Genomic DNA, 26722 nt, shown 5'->3' with positions numbered 1-26722 from the left:
CTCTACAATATAAGACTTTATAACACTGTGCCTTGATGTTTTCCAATATATGAAGTGACTCATATCAATACGACGATTGTAATTAGACTTTGTTTACATAGCCATGAAAAATTGACAGGTCCTAGTTTGCATCTGTAGCAACAACAATACTGCGCCATAGTTGTTTCTGGTACTCAATGTATGTAAACGTAAGTAAAGTTTCACTTTTATCACAAAATGTAAACAAGCAGCAGCATCCCAAAAATCACATGGCCAGTCTGGTTTGGTACTGACTCAGACCCATGTTACATGCCAGATTTGCGGCGATTTTCACTCCTACGGTTAATCTGCGCAACTGTGATATGCACCCACAGATTTGAGAAATGTCGATCAAACTTGCGGCTGCAATTTACAATTCACACGCTACGATTTGTTTGCGCAGAAATGATGTGCCTTATCCGCGCAGACCTAGAGGAGCTTGTGCAGTTGCCCAGAAGTTTTCTTTACGCTCATGTACCAGCGGTGTTTGGTATGTCAAAACATAATATCTTTGATAGCAGGGATGTTTATGATTATCAAACAAACAACATTTAAATACCAAATGGAAAGTACATGAATGCAGAAGACGTAATTTGGCTGTAAAGCGAAACAAATTTGCATTTTATAGTGAATTATGTAGCAAAATCACAGTGAGATGCACTACACTTACAAGTGTTATAGTGTACGCAGTAATCCCGCCAGAAATAAAATAAACATTAGCGTAGATGTATGAACAAAGGAGTTATAAAGGATCCTAGCATTTAGCTTGCGCGTAAACTGTATAGCAGTTTCTATATTTTAATTCGTGGTTAACAGTATAATGGTTGCTCGAATCTCTTAGTGCCTTGCCATGAATTAAACTGAAATTTGCAGCGCTTACCACATGCGTGTTTGTGAACCGTAGCCACGAGTTGCAAGGATGGAGCGGTGGATGTTACCAGCAGAAGAAACATTAGATGCACTGCGGTGTTACAGAACCTACGGCAATGAATAGCAACGAAACTCACGGAAGTTGTTCGAAAGTTACGAATGAGTACTGCTGTATAATACTATTTTATTACAAAGCAGCTGCGAAACAGTTGTTGGAGATGAAGTTTCAGAAATGAAAAATTACTGTCTGCGGTAAGTTCAATTACAGACCAGTTGCTTTTCTAGCATTGTGGTGGTTCACCATAATATTTTTAATAATGGTTAATTTCTAGAGCTTTCTCAAATATAATCAAGGGGAAAGGAGCATTTTCTCATAAAGTGCAGTCTAAGTGTAACACTTAAATGTCTTGTTATTTTTTTTATTTATGATTTTCGTTAGTTTGTGGGCATGTTTAAATTTCAAATCTTCTAAGTAGTGGTATAATATAGAACGTAGATCTGACAGAGTGTTTACATACACCCATAAACTGAGGTTATGCGCGTTTCATCAATATTTTAATTTACAAATGTCTGTAGGACAGAGAACTTACCGTTACAAGTGACAAGGAAGTAACACTCGTAAGTGAACATTTATGGTTGTGAAAACTGTGGATCAGGTCAGCATAGTGTGGCAGACTGTAAATTTTCTGTGGGGGCACTAACTGAGAGTGTTAGTACTGTTGAACTTCAAGAAAATAAGAGCAATATAGTTGGCAGCAGTTTCCCTTGTAGTTTTTTGTGTTCTCCCTAACGCGTTCTTTTATTTGTATGAATTAAGCTAGTTTACCCACCCAGTGTGCACTGCAGTGGATTCATGAGTAATTCAGTTTGATAATGCACAACCACTTTGGCCAACATTACGAATGAATAAGTAAAATGCTGTTCAGCCAGGTGGACATTGTGTAAGGGGCCTGCTTAAGAGAGTTAGAGTTTGACATATGAGCAAAAGCTGCCATATTTTGACTAAATTTTTTCTCACGGTACTAGCCGACTAAACTGTGCTGTCTTTGCCTTGTAACATCAGATAAAAAATTTCAGAAAACAAAACAAAAAAACAATGTTTGATTTTTGTTGAAGAGACAGCTTCTAATTATTTGTTGAGTATTTGATACATAGGGCCAATTTTGTGTGCATTAGTTTAGAGCTGACTGCTGGATGTTAGACAAATCATATAATCACCATAGTGATTTCTAGAACCAGGAATTGTCCCTTATCCTTCAGCTATGCCATATCTAAAATGTCATGTCTATGGAAAGTGGTAATAAGTGACCAGGAGCTCATGCCAAAACTTCTCACACAACTACATTACAAAAGGTTTAAAATAGACTCAAAACATGTCGATGCTAATTATGTTTCAGCAGTGACAACATGCTGCTGCATTGTTTCACAGGTTGTCTGGTTTGCTGTAGTTCAAAATAAATCAATATCTCTAGCATATAGATTTAACATTTAATGTAACACATAAAGCAGGAGCTGCCAACTAAGGCCTTACCCATCAGTCATCAGTTTTGATTTTAAGAAGCTGACCAGGCCATTGTATTCATTTTAAATAATTATACCATTGATTGTAATGTATTGTATGCTAGCACAGTCACAAAACCTGTGTAAGGGTAGCATTTTTTCTTTTTATGTATTGATTTCACATCTGAAATGGTTGTGGGGAAACAATTATTAATGATGCTATTGCAGCTTGCTTCCTCCACACAAATTTGTGGAATATATCGTGCTGTATGCATTATAATTTTCAGTTGTGATGTAGCTCAGTAACACACAAGGGGACGAACTTAGCTAATTACTAAATAATGAAATAGTGATTGTCTCAGAATGAAACAGCATACCCAGTGGAAAGACTTCCCTCAAGTAATTCACTGTGGCTGTGGACCTGTACATACAAAAGGCTGTTGAGGTGGAAATATCTGGTACAGATTAGTCAATCACTGTGACCTTGCTCCTGGCTGACAAATCATCTGACACCCATTCCTATAGTGGTATTGATATCGATGTCTGCCTGAGGGAACAGACAAGTATCCTTAAAGTAACACGCCCTCCCTAATCCCTTCTCTGCTTCTGCCATGGAGAAATGGCAGAGGAGGGAAAGAGAAAAATCTCATAGCTAAGATGGCTTCCATGCTACAGTGGAACAGGAATGGCTTCAGGACACGTGTGGAAAAACTAAAACTACTAGCTTCATAGCTACATTCTCTACAAAAAGCAAAACCATAGTGGAGAAAGTGCTAAAGGAGTGGCTGTTTATGTAAAGAATGCATACCACTTGTCACATCTTTCCCTCACCATCAGTTTCCAAGCAGTTGCTTTATCAGTGGATGTGTGTAATTTGTTCCCCCTACATGCCTCCAAATGAAGTTGTAGATAAAAAGGCTCTTAGAGAGGCTCTTACTGAACTCACTATGCAGATTCCTGAACCCGTCATCCTATGTGGCAATTTTAACACCCACAATTTGGTATGGGACTCTGCAACTATCTGCTTGAGGGGTAGACCTGGCGAGAGCCTAGTAATGCCATTGCACATGTCTTTTAGACATCTATGACTTCTTTCCACATCCCAGACATCACTCTCCATCGGTTCCATGGACTATGACTAATGTAACGGGAACTAGAGCACACAATTTAAGCACTTCAACAGGATTCCTTGTGGTTATCAGCCTCAATATGCTCACCATCCCTTGCACCCTTTGCTCAATGGCAAGTGATTGGCAACTTGCACTCGATCTGGATTCACTGGACAGGCAAAACAGTGAACAAAAGGAAGCCACTATAGTAAGAGCTCAGGAAGGTGAAATGTGCACTGTACAGCCAATTTGCTGTGTTCAATCACTGTGACTGCTCAGGAATAGGTGGGAATGGCAGCATGTCACCCGGTAGTCACAATTACCATTCTGCAGTCGGTGGCATGCAGACAGTTCTGCATTGGTTTGAGTGCTGGTCAGTTGCAGAGCACCTCGTAGCCTTTTGGGTAACAAGGGCAGAAGTCATGGAATTATTCAAGGGAGCAAGAAGAGATTGTAGCAACAGTATCTAAACACCATAAACTATCCCACTAAAAATACAGTTGGTGGGGAAACCAGTAGGACGATTTCTAGGAGAGGGGGGAGGTGCCCAGTTGTTGCTGTAATGTGGATTATAAGTTTCCAGATCAATCTGTGAGACATTGCCCAAACAATGGCAAAACTCTCTACTAGATATCACCACTCCTACTCAAAATCCAGCTTTTTGGTGCCACAAAGTGGCCACCGAGATTGGCAATTAGGTATTCAGTTCATTAAGAATGCAACTGTCCTTTTCTATGTGGGAACTGAATTTTGCATTATTCATGGCTCATGGCACATCACTTGGCTATGATATAGTCAATTACAGCAAGCTGCAGCATCTCATAGTGCATAGCAAAGGAATCCTCCTCACCCCTTTTTAACTTTATATGGATGTCAGAACTATTTCTCAACTCCGGGAGAGAACGTATTGAAATTAAGTGTGACTGGCTTTCATATAGATATTAACAGTGTAATGTCAACAACAAGAAGTCCTATGTAGTGTTCATTGTGTGTGGATGACTTCCCTGTCTTTTGCCTTCTGCACACCACCCACCACAGTAGTGAAAGTGCATATACCACTTAGGTCTGCTGATAATGAAGAGATTGAGAGCATGTATGATGAGATAAAGGAAATTATTCAGGTAGTGAAAGGAGATTGTTACGGTTGACTGGAATTTAGTGGAAAAAGATAATAAATAGTTCACTAATATGGTATGGGGGGAAAGGAATGGAAGAGGAACCAGTGTGGTAGAATTTTATACAAAGCATAATCTAGTCATTGCTAACATGTGGCTTAAGAATCATGAAAGAAGGTTAATACTGAATTTAATTTGTGTAAGGAGAAAATATAAATCTGCAGCAAATGAATTGGGCAAAAGGGAATACAGAAGTCTAAAAATAAGATTGACAGTAAGTGCAAAATGGCTAAGCAGGAATGACTAAAGGACAAAAAGAAGGCTATAGAAACACACATAACTTGGCAAAAAGGAGATACTGCCTACAGAAAAATTAGAGCAACTTTTGGAGAAAAGAGAAGCAACTGTATGAATATCAAGAATTCAGATGGCAAGCCAGTATAAAGCAAAGAAGGGAAACTTGAAAGTTGGAAGGAATATATATAGGGGTTGCAAACAGTGGAAATGAATGTGAAGGCAATATTATAGCAATGGAAGAGGAAGTAATGATACTGTGAGAAGAATTTGACAGAACACTGAAAGACCTAAGTCAAAACGAGGCCGCTGGAGTAGACAACATTCCTTAAGAATTTTTGTTATTCTTGGAAGAGTCAGCAATGAGAAAACTGTTTCATATGGTGTGGAAGAATTATGGGACAGGTGAAAGAAGAATGTAATAATTAGAATTTCAAAGAAAGCAGGTGCTTACATTTGTGAATATTACTAAACTATCAGATCAGTAAGTTATGATGGCAGAATACTGACACGAATCATTTACAGAAGAATGGAAAAACTGGTAGAAGCTGATCTCGGGGACAGTCAGTTTGGGTTGTGGAGGAATGTAAGAACATGTGAGGCAATTCTAATCTTAGAAGATAGGTTAAGGAGAGGCAAACCTACAATTATTGAATTTCTAGGTTTTGAGAAAGCTTTTGACGGTGTTGGTTGGAATACAATCTTTTAAAGTCTGAAGGTAGTAGGTGTGAAATACAAGCTAGTGAATGGTTATTATTTATATCTAGTACAAAAATCAGGATGCAGTTACAAGAGTCAGTGGGCATGAATGGGAAGCATCAGTTGAGAAGGAAGTAAGGCAGGGGGTTGTAGCCTACCCCCAATACGTTAATCAGTCTTTATATTTAGTAAGCAATAAAGAAAACCAAAGAAAAGTATGGAGAAGGAATTAAAGTTCAGAGAGAAGAAGTAAAAACTTTGAGGTTTGTCTATTACATTGTAATTCTGTCGGAAACACCAAGGGACTTTGACAAATGGCAGCTAATTCTAAATGTGGAAAAATGTAAGTTAATGCAGATAAGTAGGAAGAACAAACCTGTAATGTTCAAATACAGTGTTACTAGCGTGCTGCTTGACACAGTCAAGTCATTTAAATATCTGGGTGTAATGTTGGAAAGAGATATGAGATGGAATGAGCACGTTAGAATTGTGGTACGGAAGGCAGATGGTCGACTTCAGTTTATTGGGCGAATTTTAGGGAAGAGTGGTTCACCTGTAGAGGAGACCAAGGAAGACACTAAAACAATTCAGAGGCTGGTTGCTAGATTTGTTACCAGTAGGTTTGAACAACATATAAGTGTTACACAGATGCTGTGTGAACTCAAATGGGCATCTCTGGAGGGAATGCAATGTTCTTTTCAAGAAACACTATTGAGAACATTTAGAGAACTGGAATTTGAAGCTGACTGCCAAACAATTCTCCTGCCACCAACATACACTGTGTGTAAGGATCATGAAAATAAGATACGAGAAATTACGGGCTCGTACAGAGCTATATAGACAGTTGTTTCTCCCATGCTCTATTTATGAGTGGAACAGGGAAGGTAATAACTAGAGGTGTTACAACACATCCTCCGCCGCACCCTGTATGGTGGCTTGGGGAGTAGCTATGCAGATGTAAATTTAGAGCAGTTGAACAGAATGGACAGTATCTTGAAAGGAGACGACACTTGAGTCCAGCACCTGACAGCACTCAAAAAAGAGTACGCAAATTGGCAGTGTGTTCCTCTGTCATACAACCTGAGATGACAGTATCATCAAGGTAGTTCGAACAGAACGACACTTGCACCCAGGGGGCTCACGGTCCTTTCATGAGTATGTGTGTGCCGAGCACGGGACCCCGAGCTGTTGCAGCCTTTCTTCTTTCCCAGGCTGCATTTCCTTTCCCTTCCCTTCCCTTCCCTTCCCCTCCCCTCCTTTCCTGTCCTTGCTGCTTCCCCTCCACCCTCTCCTCTACCTCTCTTGGTGTCCTTGTTTATGTTGGCACCGCTATCCTCCTGGTTATGTTAGCTTTGCGATTTGGTTTTGTTGAGTAATTACCTCGTCCTTTTGGCATTCTTTGGTCCCTCTCTGGGGTTTGACATCTATTACTAAATTTCTATCCCATAGTGTGAGCCATTTGGGGAAGAGCACCTTACCTAGTGTCTCTGGCGTGTACTCTCCTAGTTCCTTCCATCTTTTCCTTCACGTCATTGTCTGATGCTAGGGTACATAGCCAGCACGGTAGCCAGCCCGTGTGGTGGGTTTGTTATGTACACTTTTGGTTGAGCCCCCTGAAAACACGGACCACACTTCTGATACCTGAACTGTGACCTCTTCATGTAAGCCTAGGAGTGGTTGCTTGTCATCTTGGAGCATCGGAACTCCCGGTAATGGCCGCTGTGCCAGATGGCCCTTGCTGTGGCTGGGTGGCAACCGTGGGGAGAGCCCCTGATCGGAGTGGGTGGTATCAGGGCGGACGCTATGCAAATGAAACGCATAAGAGTCCAGACCTCTGGCCATTCTACTGCCGTCTCGTCGACTGGAAATGATTCTTTTAGTGCTGCTTCTTCTGCCCTTTCGGCCTTCCCTTCGATGGCTACCCCGTGGGAGGAGGGTCAGGCTCGTCGACTAGGGGCGAAACCTTTCCCCCGCTATCAGGTTTGCACCAGGACTGATGAGGATATTTCCACCAATACCAAACCTTTGTTTTTTGTGGAACACATTGAAGACAAGTTTGGCAAAGTGTACTCTCTCAGCAAGATGCGATCGGGTTCATTGTTGATCAAAACTGTTTCAGCTGCCCAGTCTGCGGCCCTTTGTGCCGGTGACCATCTTGGCATAATTCCTGTGTCCACACCCCCCCCCCCCCTCCACCAGTCTTTGAATATGGTTCAAGGTGTAATTCTTCACACAGACCTCATCCTTCAAACTGATGAGGGACTTAGGGACAATCTAGGGTGGCAGGGTGTTCACTTTGTTCGGATTGTTCAGAAGGGCCCGAAGGACAACCACATTGATATTGGTGCATTTATCCTGGCCTTTGAAGGTGATACTCTCCTAGAGAAGGTCAAGATTATGGTTTGTCGATGTGACGTGAAGCCATATATCCCACCATCTATGAGATGTTTTAAGTTTTTGCGTTTCGGACACATGACACTGTTCGCAGACCCCTCTCTGTGGTGACTGTGGATGTCCACTACATGAGGGGAGTTCCTGTGTTCCCTCTCCTGTGTGTGTTAATTGTCATGGCAATCATTCTACACATTCATCTGATTGCCCGGCTTATAAGAAGGAAAAGAAGATACAGGAGTATAAGTTCCTTGATCGTCTAACCTACACCGTGGCTCGTAAGAAGTATGCACGTCTTCATCCTGTGGCAATAGCGTCTAGCTATGCTTTACATCTTCACCCCTTCCTCCCCCTTCCTTACCCCAGTTTCGAACCCCTTTCCTCCCCCCTCATCCCCTGCAGTTCCCACACCCTCCCCTCCGGGCGCCGCTCCCCCTCCCCAGCTGGAGAAGTGTTCCACTCCTTCGGCGTCTACCGGCCAAGGGCGCCCCTCCCGGGAACCCCCTTCCTGGCACCTTCCAGGCCAAAGGTCTGCTGGCACACGGTGACCACAAGAACCACGGTCTTTGGGCCCGCTCTCTTTCTGTTCCAGATCTTGCTGCAGCACAGCCCTCCTCGATCTCAAACTGAAAAGAAGAAGAAACGTAAGTCCTGGGACAAGGAGCCTCTGGTGTTGCCACACCTTCGCAACCTGATTCTGACCTGCTTTTCATGGATGTTGCCCCCTCCTTTTCAGTGACTGATGGTGACCCGGCGGCATGACTGGCTTTAGCCTGTTCAACCCCATTTTAATCTACATTCTGTGGTTATCCAATGGAATTGTAATAGATATTACTGTCACCTTCCAGAGTTGCAATCCCTTATTTTGTTTTGCTGTGCAGATTGTGCGGTTCTACAGGAATCTCATTTTACTGATGATCACTCACCGACCTTCTGTGGGTTCCGTGCTTTCTGTTGAAATCGGGTCGGCCCCCTGCTGACCTCTGGTGGCGTTTGTACGTTGGTCCATACGGATGTTGCTAGCACGTGGATTCCTCTTCAAACTACATTGGAAGCGATTGCTGTTAGGGTCCACCTGGTCTCTTGGGTCACAGTTTGCAATCTTTATCTCCCTCGTGACAGGACTCTTACACCTGCTGCCTTAACTGCCCTTCTTCAGCAACTTCCTCCATCTCAGGGATTTTAATGCTCATCATCCCTTGTGGGGCAGTGCATTTTCATCTAGTCGGGGTCTTCTCATAGACCAGTTTCTTGCAGACCACGACTTTTGCCTTCTTGATGACGGCTCCCCTACCCATTTCAGTGCCAGTCATGGTACCTTTTCTGCCATTGATCTTTCTCTTTCTTCTCCCTCCCTTCATTACACTGGTCGCCACACGACGACCTTTGCGATAGTGACCACTTCCCGTTGATTCTCTCACTCCCTTCCCACTCCCTGATGGACAGGTTACCTCATTGGTCTTTCCAGCATGTCGATTGGCCTCTATATATTGCACAGGTCATTCTTTCTCCCACTTTGTTGGGTTGTATTGCTGATGTCGTGTGTGACGTGTCTGATGTGATTGTTTGTGCTGCTAGCCTTGCTATCCCACTCTCATATGGACCATTTTGCCGCCAGCAAGTACTGTGGTGGAGTACGGCCATTGCCATCACCATCCATGATCGCCGTCGAGCTTTGCAACACCTTAAGAGGCACCTATCTGCTGCCAATCTTATTACCTTTAAATGCCTTCGCGCCAAAGCCCATTACTTAATCAAACGGAGCAAATGGGTGTGTTGGGAACGCCTTGTTTCTTCCCTCGGCTCTACTGTCACTATGTTGGGTATGGGATACACTTTGCTCTGTCCAGGGTTGCCATTGGCAGTCTACCCTCCCGGGCGTTGCCCTCCCGGATGGACTTTGCACGGGGCCGTTGATTCTTGCAAAACATCTTGTGACCCATTTTGCAACAGCATCAGCATCAACCTCCTATCCGGCTGCTTTCCTTCGCCAGAAACAGTGGGCCAAAGCTTCCGCCTTATGTTTTACCCCTTGTCAGTCAGAATCTTACAACGAACCTTTTACTGAATGGGAACTTCTTTCCGCACTTTCTTCTTCTCATGATACAGCCCCTGGCCCAGACTCCATTCATAACCATTTGCTTCAACATCTCAGTGCTCCACATCATCATCTTCTCCAGGTGCTTAACCATATTTGACTCCAGGTGACTTCCTTTCTCAATGGAGCAATAGCATTGTGGTTCCCATCTTAAGCCTGGTAAGAACCCTGTTTGTCAAAAGCTATTGGCCTATTAGTCTGACAAACATTGTTTACAAGTTACTTGAACGGATGGTAGCCTGTTGGCTCTATTGGGTCCTCGAATCTCGGGATCTATTGTGCCCTTATCAGAGTGGCTTCTGAGAGGAACGGTCTCCAATTGATCATTTACTTCACTTGTAATCCACAGTTCGGCAGGCTTTTCCACAGTGCCACCATTTGCTTGCAATATTTTTTGACCTTCGCAAGGCCTATGACGCGTCTTGGCGCCATCATATCTTTCTTGTGAGTGGGGTCTTCGGGGCCCACTCCCGATTTTTCTCTGCCAGTTCCTGTTCCATCTGTCATTCAGGGTTGGGGTTGGTACTGTTTTTAGTTCTCCATGGACCCAGGAGATTAGCATCCCACAGGGTTCCGTATTGAGTGTACTTCTTTTCCTCATTGCTATAGATGGACTTGCGGCCTCCATCGGTCCTTTGGTCACCCCTGCTCTGAATGTCCATGATTTCTGCATTTGGGTTAGTTCCTCTTCGATGACCTCTGTAGAGTGGCAGCTCCAGGATGCTATACGGCGTGCCTCTGCATGGACCCTCTCACACGGGTTTCAATTCTCTCCTTCAAAATCGCGGGTGGTCCACTTCTGTCGCCACCCTGATCCGGAGCTGTACTTTGATGGGCAACAGTTACTTGTGGTCCCACAGTTTCATTTCCTGGGTCTTCTTTTCAACAACAAGCTCACTTGCCTGAAGATAGGATGTTTCCGTAAACTCAATGTCCTTCACTTCCTTGCCCACACCTCTTGTTGTGCAGATCGTTCCACTCTTCTCCGCCTTTATCGGGCTTTAGTACTGTCTCGCTTGGACTATGGTTGTCAAGTTTATGGTTCAGCTGGATCCGGACCACTTGTGGTTTCCATTTGGCCACTGGTACCTTCCCTATACTTGCCCTGTTGATAGTCTCTGGTTGAAGCTGGGATCCCCCCCCCCCCGCCCCCCTTTTTCTGTTTGGTTGTCCCAGCTTCTGGTTTCTTATGCAATCGCTGTCCATTCCTCTCCCACTCATTCTTCCTATTCTATCCTGTTCCCAGACCAAGGGCGTCCCCCACCTGATTCCTGCTTTTGGGCGGGTTTACTGGTTGGGCTCCGCCTTGCGTCTCTCCGCCGTGATTTTTTTCAGCTTCTTTCTTTGTCCTATCTCCCACGTTCCCTCCCCAACCCCCCTCCCCCTCCCACCCCCCTCCCCTTGGTTATTTCCTCGGCCGTGGATTCGGATGGATCTCTTCCGAGGTCTGAAAGATTCCGTTCCCCCGATGGTGTTCCGTTGTTTTTTCTGCTGAGTTTTATGGTAGTTTTGGGATGGTGGGTGTTTTTTTTACACCAATGGCTCTAAATCTGGTGATCATGTGGGATATGCCTTCACATCCTCTGTTGGCATGGAAAATCATCTCCTGCCAGCTGCATGTGGGGTGTTTACTGCGGAATTGATGGCAATTTCCCAGGCCCTTACCTTTATTAAAAAGTCCCAAGTCAACCATGTTTTGTTATGTACGGACTCAATGAGTGGCACTCAGGCTATTGACCAGTGTTTTTCGAGCCATCCCTCGGTCTCGGCCATCCATGACCCTCTCGCTGATCTTCACCATGCTGCTTGTTCCGTTGACTTCCTTTGGGTCCCTGGCCATGTGGGTATCCCAGGTAATGAACTTGCTGATTGTTTGTCTGAGGGAGCAGTCACTTACCTCCCCTTCTCTGACACCTCTCCTGTGGCAGATTTACGGCTTCATATCAAATACCACTTTGCACAATCATGGGCCAACTCTTAGGAGGCTACCTCCCTGTCTAATAAACTTCGTGCGATTAAGGTGACACCTGTCCCGTGGTGTTCTTCCTTCCACCTCTCCCGAAAGGATTTGACCACCCTGTGTCGTCTGCACATCGGCCTTACCAGGCTGACCCACAGTTTTCTTTTGCGTTGTGAGCCACCCCCACTTTGTGGTTGTGGAGCCTTCCAGTCAGTAGCCCACATTTTGGTGGAATGCCCCCTTCTTTTGGCTCTGCATACTAAGTACAGACTTCCCTGCACTTTACCATTAATGTTGCCAGATGATTCTCGGATGGTTGAACTGGTTCTCAGTTTCCTCTGTGAAAGTGGTTTTTATTTTCAGTTGTAAGGTTTTTAATCGCCCTCTGGAGTAGGGGCAGGGTGGTGAGGGTTGGGGTGTTTCCCACTGTAAGCTGTGTTTAAAGATTCCTGACTCCCCTCCCTGGCCAAGATCCTCTTTTTCTCTCCCATTTACTCTGTTTTTATCGCTTTTTAGATTTGGTTAGTTTCCTTTTACAATATGCACTTTTACATTCTAGCGGTTGAATGCTTTTGAATAGCAGGTGGTCTTGCCTGTACTTCATCAGAGGTGGGATATTTCCTGCCTCTAGCATAGCCTTGTGGTTGCCCACTTGCTGACTTCCCTTCTTTTGTTTTCAACATTGACAACATGACTGCACTTTTACATTTTTTAGCCTTTTACCTTTTATCGTTATGACTCTTCTGAGATGTAAATACGTCTGAATGGACCACCTTTGAAACAAGGGACTGATGATCTTGCTGTTTGGTCCCTTCCACCCCAATCAATCAACCAACCAACCAGAACAGCACTTGAGCAGCCAGCTGTTCCAAGTAATGTTGAAAAATGGTCAGTACGGAGGCACTGCTGAAGGGCAAACGCAAATACTTGAACAGGCTTCAGTGTGTATTAACAACAAACACTTTCTGTGCTTCTTCATCTAGTGGTATTTGCAAGTAAGCATCACGCAAATCTATCTTAGAAAAGTAACAGCCTGCACCAAGCCTGTCCATGAATTCTACAGGATGAGGTAACGGGTAAGTGTAGACTACTGTCTGTGGGTTGACTGTAGACTTGAAGTCAACACAAATGTGAATACGACCAGAAGGCTTGGGCAACAAAACAAGAGGACTTGCCCATTGACTAGCTCGAATGGGAGCTGTTACACCATTACCTTGCAATTTGTTTAATTCACTGGCTGTTTAGTCCCGTAAAGCAATGAGAACAGACTGAGCCCAGAAAAACTTAGGCTGTGCATTGTCTTTCAGGGTAATGTGTGCTGCAAAATTATTAGCTTTTCCAAGTATATCAGAAGAAGAGTTCAGGAAATTCCTTAAGCAAACTAGCTACTGTCTTTTGGATTAAAAGCAGTCACTGAAAGTACATTGTCTTGGATGCTAAGGCCAAACATGTCAAATGAATCTAAGCCAAAAATATTTTCACTGTCTTGATTGCAACACAGTAAATTTGACTGTCCTGGTGTGAGATTTGGAAGTGGCAGGCAAACTACACTGTCAAAGCACTGGAATTTCTTGTCCGTTGTATGCAGCGAGGTGCGTGCTTGATTTTGATAGGCGTGGTGAGCCTAACTGTTCATACGTGGTGTGATAAGCAGACTTACAGAAGCACCTGTGCCCAGTTGAAAGTCAGCACGACAGCCAGAAATTTTTAGTGTTACAAATAGTTTGTTAGAATGGCGTCGCACTGCAGTGGGACGAGATGAGGTCACAACCTTACTTGAATTACTGCTAGAACCTGTAGTCAGTTTTGAAAACACTACATACACAGAATTTGCAGGAGACTGTTGTTGCGAGAGGGGGGCAGAATTGGTGTTCTTTTGGCGTAGCAAGCAAACTGCCTAGACACAGCCTTTCTTTCGACATGAATAGCATGTCGCTTTGCGTGATGGGCAATCTTGTGGCTTGTGGCAAGCAAAACACCAATGGCAAGACGTCACTAGATTCACAGGCGTGGCTACTTGTTTACTAGGCTGTCTATGCATCTGTGTGCGTGCTCATTGTAGCAGCTCAGTGGAGCGGTTGCAGGCAAGAGACAATTCACCCCGACAAATTTATCGGTGACTATGGTGCTGGAATCAAATTGTTCTAATATTTGCAACACTTGATGGTGCGAAGGATCTGAGTACTTGAGAATCTTTTCTCAAATTCTGCTGTCAGGGACATTGTATGTGATCATATCATGGATCATCATGTCACTATAGAAGTAGCCACAACTACACTTGAATTTACACTACCTAGTGAGACCCTGTAAGTCAGTATACCACTGACGCTAAATCTGTTCTGGCTTTTTCATAAAGCATAAGAACTAAATCTGGCATCTGACTGCCACAACCTGAATCTGCTCTCTTTAATACTGACTTAATGCACCTAGTACTTCATCATAGGAGAGTGCATCAGGAGACGACGTAGGAAAGAGTTTTTGAAATAAGCAAAACACAGGGGTTCCCGTGAATTCAATGGACTTGACAGTGGGCCTGGAACGGGGTGAGATATTTGAGCCATTCCTGTCCTTTTTCATCAAAGTGCCGAAATGGTGGAATGTTGTTTGGTGGCACTTGTTGGATCAGTTGGTCGGTCAGTTGAGTAGCCGATGCAGTTTGTGCAGCAAGAAATTCCTGTACAGTAGACAGCAATGTGGTGATTTGCTGGTTCTGAAAGTGAAAAATCTGATTTAGTTTCAGAGCAGGAGCAGTCTGCAGCTGAGGCATGGGGTAGCTATTATAATGCTAACAAATCACAGCAAAATATGAAAAGACAAATAGAAAAGCAATGTGAAAATCCTCTGAAAAGCAGCTCCGCTCCTGTAACTTGTGTAACAAGAGCAAATGAGCAAATAGAATCATGGTAATGACAGCTCCTCTGTAGCAACTTAGAACATATGAAAAGCAAACAAAACTTGTTGATCAGATTTGGTGCCACTTATTGTGGATGTGCCCACCTGTAATGTTTTGTCATTCCTGGCTGGATGAGGAGAGGGTAGTATGATAGGTGCGTGGCCGGTTTCCTCTCACTACAGCACAAAATGCACATGTGGTTAAATTATACTATATTGCAGGAACCAACTGAGTATTACTTTACTTGAGTGATGTCCAATCTAAAGTTCCGTGGTTAACAGCAATCAATTGACAGGTACTAATTCTTGAATCTTGTCCATGTCCCTATCACAATTATATACAATGAACAGCTAGCTAAGGTGCGAGGCAATGACGATCACTATGGAAGACTAGAGCACAGTGTTACATATTGAGGTGCAATGCAGTAGTCCCAATGCGACATACTGAGGTACTGAGATTGAGAGATTGACACAGCTCGATTGGTGGCGGCAGCAGCATATATGCACACTGCCCAGGGGGCATTATTGGCACATAGCCTGGAGATGTGACTTAGTCTTCTCTTGTTACAGGTGCAATTAGTTCAGCACCTGCCATACAATGTTTCCTAGTGCTGACCAGTGTGCTAGCTAAGGCGTATGCCAGCAGAAAATGGAATTACTGTTTTTGAAAGTCCAAATGTATTGTCAGCCTTGTATGTCAGTGACTTCTATCTGTACTTCTCCATCTTCGATTGGCCATTCATGAGACATGGGTATAGCTTTGTGCCATAAAAAAATGTCAGGTCATATTGTTCTGTAGAATTTGATCCACCCACCCACACCCTCAATTGTAACTGGCGGTAGCAGCATCACTCCAGTCCAGATGTAAACCCCATATCTCAACCCCCACCCCCTGGCATTTTAAATTTGTGTTAATTGTCCATATCATCCATAATACATTGAATGATCTTTTTATGATATCTTCTGCTCGTGTCTATGCCAAAGTGGGTGTGGGGAGAAAAGAGAGTTACAGGATATATCTTCCACCCCGGCTTTTATTGTGGGGGAGCCTTTGGTTGTACACTTTCTCCTGCCATTTTACCTTCACCTGTGTGTATTCTACACATTCCTTATCAATGTTCTCAGGTCACTGGCCTCTGTAAGTTATTTCTTGTGACAGTGTCACAGCTCTTGATCCAACTCCAGCAATATTACTGAAAAAATTCGTCTATTGGCTTGATTATGAGAATAGGATAAAGGGAATAATAACCACACCTTTGAGTCCCTCAAAATCCCCAGTCATCATCATCAGCAGCAGCAGCAGCAGCAAAAGCAGCATCAGCTACAGTTCCAATTAGTGGAAAATTTGGTAACACAAACTTCTGTGGATGGATTAGTGACATCTATGATGTAAAAAAAGACTGTCTGATTATGGCATGTTTATTGGAACTAGTAATAGCTGTAAAAGTCATGAGATTGTGACTGATGAAATTATTACATTTCAACTGATCTTTTCTGTGTCTGTATGTACTATGGTGTACTAAGTATAAGTAAAGCTCCCCTAATTGTCTTGAGTATTGTGATTCAAAATGAACGGTAGGTAGAAAATTTAGTGGAAGTGATCTTTCTCTCACATCCACATCTGAAGTAAGGTCAAACATCACATTAAATACTGTGAAAGCAAACTTAATATTTAGTGATATAAAAACAAGCTTCTTGTCAGGCCATGAAGGCCCAAGGACGTCTACTGTCTGCTACGTCATCCTCAGCCACATGGCGACGCACGGGTGCAGGAGGGAGATGCATGTAGTCAACACACACCTATCCCCGTTTTGCAGCCTTTCCAGACCATGGGACCACTGCTGTTGGTCATTTAGCTTCAGTTACCCCGACAAGGCTGAGTGCTAGGATGTAGTTACTGATAATTTATATTGGGAAACATGATCTCTTTAAGAGTGGGCTCAGCAGCTTTCGCTGTAACAACAATTACTAATGTACATGTCATCAGAATCAGTAAGTTAGTATACTCTAAAATGTGACCATAAACTAACTTGTAAATTTTTTGCACATTAAGTTTGTTTTGCAATGAAATTTCTACAGAATTTTAATGGTAGCTATTCCATGGTACCTGTGACATTATGGGAAATGTGTCCTCCTCTCTCATTTTTTGTCAGAAGAAATTTTACAGACACCCTGCAGATGTATGTAGTTACAGTCCTGATAAATAAACTCTTTCATATCTCCACAGTCTCTTTATGACAAACAGAAATACAGTCAGTTAATGCACAGTGAGGTCTTTAGTTAGCCAACAGTTTGAGAATATTTTAGCTCAATGAGGAAATGCAGGGACAAGATGCAGAGTTTTTGGCCTGGCAGCAAGGACTCTTGTTTTTACATTAAAAAACTCCAACTTTTCAATGTAGTGCTCTTGTGGATCAACAAATGTAGTCCATCATTTTTGTAAAGAGTAGGTTCTCTCTTCAAAGTGTGATTCCGGAAATTCTGGAAAATGCACTACAGCTGCCATAGCATCTACATTTGGCTAGGAAAAATTTTCAGGCCACAGATTACTTGTGATGTGTGAATAGATGGAATTAAGAGGGTGGTGTATATTCCAACACCTTGTATTTCAAAACCCTCAGTTTTTTAAGCCTGGTTTCATCTTCCATATTTTTTCATTCAGTTTGTCTAGAAGACTGCCATAGTATTTGCCAGTTGGTGTTTTTGCATACCAAGAACACTGGCCTTCAGCTTTCAGCCAGTGCTTTAATTACAGTTTCAATTTTAACGTGTCCTAAACACTGCTGGGACATTCATGTTGTACAAAAGTTTCTCATTATTATAGTAATGAATGTCCGTGGAATATAAATCATGGAAGCAGTGAAACTTCGTGGCTGGACTGGGGATCAAACCTGGGAATTTTCCTTTTGTGGGCAAGTGCTGTACCAACTTAGCTATCCCAACACAGGTCAGGATCCACCCTCACAGCTTTACTTCCACCAGTACTTCATCTTCTCATGTCCAGTGCACAGTTTTAATAAGGCAGGGAGTTTCAAATCAGCACACACTCCCCTGCAGAGTGAAAATTCATGCTGAAAATGGGAGGAGTACATGTAGCAACTTGCCATATTGTTGATGTGTTGAGTGATCTATAGATGCATAATGAGACTCTTGAGTTTATTTGTACAACATGCATGCACATACATATACATCTCCATGGCTATGTTGTCCAGCTGGTTAAATTTTACTGACACTGGAGCATAACTAGGATGAGGGGTTATACCAGGTACCAGGTGGAGTGAATGATGGGAGATTGGTGCTGGGTGGGCGTAGGGGGGTTCGAGAGGAGGATGGTTGGTAGCTGAGAGGAATCAGCAAGTGCACAAGATAGTAATGTGGTACCAGTGAACTCAGCCTAGCGTAGATAGGGTGATTTGTTTGTGGCATACAATTATATCCTCATCTTTAATCCTCACTAGGCCCTGTCCCCCAGCAATCTCCAACCATGTCCCCAGCTCCCCACAATTCTGTCCCACCACTCTCCTTTCCATTCTCTCTCGTCCTTTGTTCTATTTCACTCTCTCTGTCCACTCCTCCATGTCAATGTGCACCACATGCAGCACACCTCACCCTGCATCAGACAAAGCTCGTCAGTGTCACATTCCCATTCAGTATACATCCTGACTCCCTGTGTCAGCAATCAGTTATCTTTCCGTCGAACTGTGCTACCTGTCTCCCCATCTCTCCCCTCAATACCCACCTCACCTTGTCTCCCTTCACCCACTCTATCTGATGCAGCCTCTCACCCAATCCAGCTGCAGTACTGGTGCAACTAGTCCACTGTGACAGTGTAGCTGTGCAGAGAGAAAAAGAGAGAGAGAGAGAGAGAGAGAGAGAGAGAGAGAGAGAGAGAGAGAGAGAGTCAGTCTTTGTATGTCTCTTTGTTGTTTCAGTCTTGCTTAGTTTTGTTCCTATTGATCATTCAATGCCTCAACTATATGGTGATGCATTTCTATTATTTATATTTCCCGAAGCTGATTCTTTATGTAAAATGTTTCTTGTGCAATTCTCATGCCATCATATGTTACATGCGCTTGTAACTTATGATTGTGTATGTTACACTGATGGTGCTCTTATTACAGCTTGTCCTATGGTAGTTTACACAGCAGGAATATTTAGCAGTACTTTCTTATTGTGGCAAGGGATGAAGTGGTAGAATTTTCTGTCTGGACCTAATGGCCTTGTTGGGAAGTTAAATCAAAATACATAGTGTAGTCTATCTTGAGCGATGACACTAGTGAAATAATGTTACCTCCAAGCTAATGAAAATATTCAAATAAAATTTCTTCAAATAATTAGGTTGCTTCAACTTTTTCCTTACTGTTTTCTGCAGTGATTTTCTTTTGTTTTAACAGGTTAATTGAAGTGGACAGTAAACCATGAATGATTTTGACTATGATTTTGTTGACGAAATGGATGATATGTCACCAGTTTACGAGGATTTGTATGTACCATCCACACATCTTTGGTATGAGGAAGATGATGGAACAGACAGTGTCAGAGTAACAGAACTTTTAGAACTCTGTATCGAACCTACATTAAGAGATGGCCTGAACCACATAGGCAAATTATTACTTTGGTGTTTTCTCTTCCGTGCCTCGACCCAGTGGGGTAGGTTTATAAGAGAATGTTTTACTTGACAATCCTAACTATGTACATTTATTTGATTCTAATATGTATCATATTTTCAGTGAAGGTTCCAGCACTGGTATGCCATTCTGTTTCTGCTGGAACTGGTCTGGTGATATTACATCACTTTTTCCACAGTACCATGTATTACATAATAGGATTTGCTACTGGTGCCTACTTCCTGCTGTTTCTTGTCTCATGTTTTTTGAAAAGGCATAGAGGTCCAATCATGGGAGTTGTTTCAGTCGGTTTTCTCATTATCTGGTAAGTAGAAGTTTCTGAAACATAATAGTAAAAGAAAGATTTTTTTAAAATAATTGTTTCAAATGCTCGCTTATTCATTTATCTGTGTTGGCCCTGCTTGTGCTCATGTTCTCTCTCTCTCTCTCTCTCTCTCTCTCTCTCTCTCTCTCTCTCTCTCTGATACACTATTTCACTCTCACATAGTGCGCCTAAATCTAGGTGCAGTCAAATGACGATTGAAATCCAAAGTGCCATAATTATATTAAGATTTATTTACAGTACAGTACTTCACAGCACAGTTCTTTACGGGTATAATACAAGTCAGGTGATCAGGCTACACTACCAGCTTTTTTTGTCGTTCGACACTTCCTTTTTAGGAAGCTACTAACTCTGCAGACTCTGATAAATGAACAGCACATTGTGTAAGTTATCTCCTAATATCCATGATGCAGTACTGTAATGGATGTGAAGCAGGCAGCAGAGGGTTGTCAGTATGCCCCACTAAGCAACATATTAGGTGCACACTATGAGTCTGTACATCAGTGGTTCCTGGCCATAGGCAGACACTGCAAAGCCATGAGCAGCTGTGACATCAATGTGTATGGCGATGTTATTTGCAGCTTCAGCTCAGCTGATCCAGGTATAAGGTTCAAGAACTGGCTTGCGTAAATAACCCAAAACTGTGGCAACTGAAATGCATTTTTTACGGCAGTCCTTCAAGAACAGTTCAGATCCATGAGAAGTCTTAACAGTGGTCGAATCCTAGTCACAAAGATGTTCAGATGGTTCAGTACTTCAAGCTGACATTACACCATCAGATACGTGCCAATGTCGTTGTCTTCTTTTGGGCAACTCAACAACCATATTTATGGGCCACTAGCAGGCCCAGTCTGCAGTATTCGGCAACTTACGTCAGCTGCTGCTAACAGGCTAAGTAGAGTTCATCCATAAATGGAGCACCCACTCCTTCAGCATGACAATGCCAGACCACACACAAGCACTGCAACATGTACAACAATCCAGTGCCTTGGGTTCACTGTCACTGATCATTCTCCACACAGTCCTGACTGGGGCCCCATCCAATTTTCATCTGTTTCCAGAATTTTAAAGGACACCTTCAATTTGCTAGTGATGATGTGGTGCAAGCAGAGGTGAGGTTGTGGTCCTGTCAACAGAGTCAAAGGTTATAGAGTGATGGTATCAACAACCTGGTCTTTTGTTGGAAGGAATGTTGTCATTGCCAGGGTGACTGTGTTGAGAAATAAATCATGTAGACACAAAAAATAAAGATGTAGAATGTTAATAACATTTGTTTTATTTAAAAAAGCTTTAGAAGTTTTCACATGGAAAAGTTCATCGTCACTACTTTTCAACAAGCCCTCATAATACTGGCCTGGTACCAATCTTAACCATGCAGTGGTACTCTACTGTACCACCAAAAGTTTGATCTAAGTAACACTGTACACAAAATTTTTAACACAGTGGATCTGCCTTCAGATGATTTTTAAGTTTTAACCAATCTATCAAACTGATTATAAAATTTAAAATTTCCTAAATTTAAATATCAAAAACACTGAAAAAATTTACAAATCTAATATTCCAGCTGTAACTTCTTATTTACTAATAATGGTGCATAAGCCAAAATTAACCTATCATTAACACAATCAACTTTATGCTCCCAATTCTCATTCAATTTAATTGCAAAAACTAAGAAAAGAGTGAATAATCCAACATTTCAGTATTTAAAACTTTGTCTCGTAAAAGTAATTTTATTTTTACTTGATAACTTTTTTTGTTTGACTGCACTGACTTTATCATATTCTTCTGAAGTTTTGCTAGAGGATGCTGAAGAGTGCAGTTTTGACTGCCACTGTTGTGCCACTATCAGAGTCATTCATTGCTCTCTCTATGTTATGATTTATCACAAAAGTCTTCATAAGATCAATGAGTAAATAATTAATAGTCAGTGAGTTCATTTAGAATGAATTGTGAAATGAATGAGCTATAAACTGGAAAACAAGCTACTACCCTTCGGGAGAAAAACTGCACAACAAATAGATAAAGTGAAAAAAAAAATTGTACCTAAGTCCACTTATCAGACTCAAACTGCAGGTACAGAATTCGCTTCAAAACTGTCATAGAAAAAAAAAAAAACACTGCTGAACATACAAAACAAAACATCCTATTAACTATTTCATCTCATTACACAAGATTATCTTACTGCTAATACTGTGTTCCTTCGGTGGTAACATCACTGTACCCCCACCCCCCTCCCTCGACCCCCTCCCATCAACTTAAGAAGCAATGTTCCACTGTAGTTGTACTACTCTTTGCATTTACACTGATGGGAAAAGAAGTCCCAACACCAAGAAATGATTAATGTTGAGTAATGTGATGTTGGGAATACATTGGTCTAGATACAATATTTAAACGATTAATGTTGCAAGTGTACAAGTTTATGTAAGCTCAAGAAATTAACAACTTAATGTGGGTGTGAGAAAGCTATTGCAAATGAGGAATGCTGGTACTAATAACCAGTATAACCACAGATTGTTGAATGCAAGCATGCAAATGTGCATGCATTGTGTCATACAGGTGCCAATGTCAGTTTGTGGGATGAAGTTCCATACCTTTTGCGCTTGGTCAGTCAGTACAGTGACGGTTAATGCTGGTTGTGGATACCACTGAAGCTGTCGTCCAATGATGTCCCATACATGCTCAAATGGAGATAGGTCTGATGGTCAAGCAAGCCAAGGAAACATGTCAAAACTTTGTAGAGCATGTTGTGTTACATCAGTGGTATGTGTGTGAGAGTTATCGTGTTGGAAAACACCCCTGCAATGCTGTTCATGAATGGCAGCACAATAGGTCAAATCACCAGACTAACGTACAGATTTGCAGTCAGGATGTGTGGGATAACCACATCCTGCTGCTGCTGCCATACGAAACTGCACCCCAGACCATAACTTCCGATATAGGTCCAGTGTGTCTAGGCCACAGACAGGTTTTTTGCAGGCACTCGTCGGCCTCCTTTGAAGCTACTTGTGGCAGTCACTGGCACCAGGACAGAACCGGTTTTCATTAGAAAACACAACAGTCCTCCACTCTGCCCCCCCCCCTCCCCCCCCCCCCCCAATGAGCTCTCGCGTGGCACCATTGAAGTCGCAAATGCTGGTGACTTGGGGTCAATGTCAATGGAATGCACACATGCACACTACAAGACATCTGTCTCAGAGCTGTTCTTGAAGTAACCAATATATAACAGTTCACTGAGTCACTGTGGTGCCAACTACTGCTTGAATTGCTGCTGTTGCAGATGGAGTACAACGTACCAGTGCCATATGTCGAACATGATGGCCTTCCCTCTTGGTAGTGCCACGTGCCATCTGGAGCCGAGTCCTCTTGCAACCACACTTTCCTGTGACCATTGCTGCCAGCAGTCATGTACAGTGGCTACATTCCTGCCAAGTCTTTCTGCAATATCACGGAAGGAATATCCAGCTTCTCGTAGCTCTATTACATGACCTCGTTCAAAGTGAGTGAGCGGTTGATAATGGTGTCTTCGTTATCTTAAAGGCATTCTTGACTAACATCAGTTTACTATGTCCAATCTCAAAGGTAACTAATTTGCATCATCATAGTGCTGCTACTCTTACCACTCTTATGTGACTGGCACGTTATTTGAATAGGTGTCGTCTTTCAGATGTATACACATACCTACCAACTTCTGTTTGTGTCGCACAACTCTTTCTTGGTGTTGGGATTTTCTTTCTGTCATTGTATGTAATGGATGAACTTAACGAGTGCCATCCTCCACATCTTGAATGAGTGATACCAAGTATACAACTAAATTAAGGATTAACAGAAAAGTTTTCTGGTTATGTACCTCATCATATTGTAAAATGACTGTCCCTCAATCAAACCGGAATTTTGGCCACAGTTACAGTGGCTCCTTCTGGCACTACTGATGCATTTTGTTGTCCATGGTCGATTTTATTTCATCTTAATATTCTACTGAGCATTGACATATGTTACAATTTTAAAATAGTTTATATTACACAACACAGTGAAACATAATCCATTCCTTATAGTAATTCATATATGCTGAATACAGAGCTGCAGTCAGATTTGCTCTGGCACGTCAGGAAAAAAAGTTATGTATGTGTGATGGTTATCAAGGAAAATGCTATTAACTATGTTGAATTGCGAATGTGAGAAATTTTAGTGAAATTAATGTGCGTACTTTGGAATGAAAACACTAAATATTATAATTAAGAATTGAATTATAAATGTTTATTTCCCTCTGAAATGAGTCAGGGACCCTTAGTTGCACTAAGATTGACAATGGCTTGGTTTGAACTCCTTGCTTTCCAACTGTGAACGTCTTCCGTTGCTCTCTGCAAAAACCACAGTAAGCAGCCTTGATATCTTGTCTCCATGTTGGACATCCTGGTGGAATCTTTCACTGTGCTCGTCACTCACAGCTCCCATCTTTGACAAAAAGAGGTGAGATGCAAATGCAAGAAATGAATCTTTAGTGACATTCGGCAACCAAGGTGCTGGAAGGCTGTCAGCAAGTTGTCCACAATTTCTGCGTGGTTGTTTGCTCTGTGGTTCCCAAGAAAGTTGTGCACTACAAGCACAAATACATCCCAAGCTGCTAGTTCTCATTCCATGAGCTCTAATCTGAATTGTGGACCTCGAATCAACTTTCGTATTTCTGGTCCAATGAAGATTCCTGCTTTCAATTTTGTGTCGGTTTTCATCTTTCCAAACTTGTCTTTTAGGTACTGAAAACCACACTTTGTTTTATCCATCACTGAAAAAACTATTTCATGTGGCCCAGATTGATATGGATTGGAGGTAGGTAAATCTCACTATGATCCACGAGAGGTACATGTTGAATGTTGTGCTGTCTGTCTACAGGTAAATTTGTGGGTGGCCAGCTTTTCACTATGTAGTGATTCTTGTCATCGCGACTATTCCACAGGCAAAGAAAGCACATGTGCATTGTATACCCAGTCTACAATCCTAATTGGACGACTCCAACCTTCAAATCAACACAGATATTTCAATTATGCCCAGAGTACTTATTCAGGATCAAGAGAGTGTTCATTGTTTCATAAGTTTCCCTCATTCCCATGGCATAAGCAATAGTAATTGATGGTTTCTGGTTGCCATTGTGTAGTAGTGCAGCTTTGAGACTGCTTGAGCTAGAGTCATTAAAAAGTCTCCACTCTTCTGCAATGTATTTGCTATCTAGTTCCTTTAAGAGTCCTGTCACATTATGATAGAAGCAAACACCACGTTCAATAGCATAGTATGCTACAAACTTCATGTGGCGATGCCGAAAATGTATAACTGTAGCACGTCTCTCAAGGAAGTTCCTCTCCTTCAGTCTTGGAACCAATAGTTCCGACTTTTCTTTTGACAGGGAAAAAACATGAACCAGGTCATCCCATTCAGCTTGGCTGATTATGTGTGGCTTTTTAATGTCATTGTTGGGATCATTCATGTATTCCATAGCTCCAGCATCACTGTAATTACCTTCAGTATCACTTTCATCATTGCTCATTGCATCAGATGGAGGAGCAATTGGTACTGGGTAATCTGTGCCATGTGCCACAGGCCTTAGAGCATAGAGCAGACTGACAATCTGTATACACAATTTTTGACTTCTTGCTGTACTTGGAAATGTTGGCCAAGCAGAAATCACAATTTGAGTGGTGATCATTCTACTCCCATCGGATCATGGGAACAGCAAAAGTCATTACATTTCACTTACCGTTTAATGACTGGGTTAGGCTGGAGTAGCAGACGGTGCAAAAGAGATGAGGAGCCCAGGATTTTGTTTGATCTCCGATTTCACAATCGAAGTAATGTTTGTAAGCTATATGTCACTTTCTGGTCATGTTCTTGCACTGGTCGGATGTCATATACTTGCCACAAATATAGCAAAAGTAGTCTGTACAAATCACAAAACTGGCCTATTCGTCTTTCGTTTATTGAATCATCATATACTGAATTACTGAATCGTCGTATACAAAATCACTTAAACGCATGTTACTGTGATTGTTGATTAATAAAACACAGAACCACACTAGCACGAACTATTCTCTTGTCACCTTCGAATCGGAGTTATGGACAAACAGGGGAAATTGCATGGGAACTAATTTTAAAGAACATATTGAAACCTGCCTGCATGCTGTAGCCTGCGGACAAGTTAGAACTTGTGTAAGTCTGCCTGTTTCTTTTTACTACTGCACACCTATCATTCAACAGAAGCATGAAGCAGGGTAACCTTGAGAATACATACACAATCATACATCAAACATGGCTTGTTGATGCAGCTAGATATTAACCCCTGCACAGGCTTTTAATATCATACGACCTCCAGCTATAACTTTAAATCTAGACATCCTACAACATTTCTGATTGCAAAATCAGAATCAGTGCACCCTATTACGTAACTTGCGTTGTTTTCACCCATTAGCAAATTCACTGTTGCACACTGTTGTTGGTCTCCTGTGGGAAAATTTATTGTGATTGGTTTCCTATGGTAGAAGAAGTGAGGATCTGCTGTTGTCTGCTGCTCCTTACAGTAAATGTGCCATGATTGGTAGCCATCAGCAAATGGGATCTGGACTCTTGTTTCCTCAAACGGTACATACATCACATAGTGGCAGTTACTTGTAAGTAGCACTCAGATTTCAAGTTGTTTCTATAGTCTGTTGGGTTCTGAAGGATCTTTAAAGACTAAGGCCATCCTCTCTGTTTGTGTTGTTAAAATGTTTAGTATTTCAGTAGCGTCTCTGATCTTGCATTCCACTATCCCCACCGACTTCAAGTGTGTAAGTTTTGTTCA

The 26722-nt window shown here is 42.3% G+C and overlaps 1 protein-coding gene across 1 annotated transcript in view; it reads left to right on the top strand.

Annotated features, from left to right (window-relative positions):
* Positions 1-533: 533 nt before the first annotated feature.
* Positions 534-26722, top strand: part of LOC126248977 (protein-serine O-palmitoleoyltransferase porcupine) — a 131669-nt gene continuing 105480 nt past the window's right edge. The window contains exons 1-4 of the mRNA XM_049950533.1: positions 534-700; positions 892-1140; positions 19341-19596; positions 19677-19878. Coding sequence (XP_049806490.1) covers positions 19365-19596; positions 19677-19878 — 434 coding nt within the window. The 5' untranslated portion in view covers positions 534-700; positions 892-1140; positions 19341-19364. The remainder of the gene's footprint in view (positions 701-891; positions 1141-19340; positions 19597-19676; positions 19879-26722) is intronic.

This window comes from Schistocerca nitens, chromosome 3 (assembly GCF_023898315.1).
Source record: "Schistocerca nitens isolate TAMUIC-IGC-003100 chromosome 3, iqSchNite1.1, whole genome shotgun sequence".
Lineage (NCBI taxonomy): Eukaryota > Metazoa > Arthropoda > Insecta > Orthoptera > Acrididae > Schistocerca > Schistocerca nitens.
The sequence above is the reverse complement of the archived record's forward strand: the minus strand, read 5'-3'. Positions and strand labels throughout refer to the sequence as shown.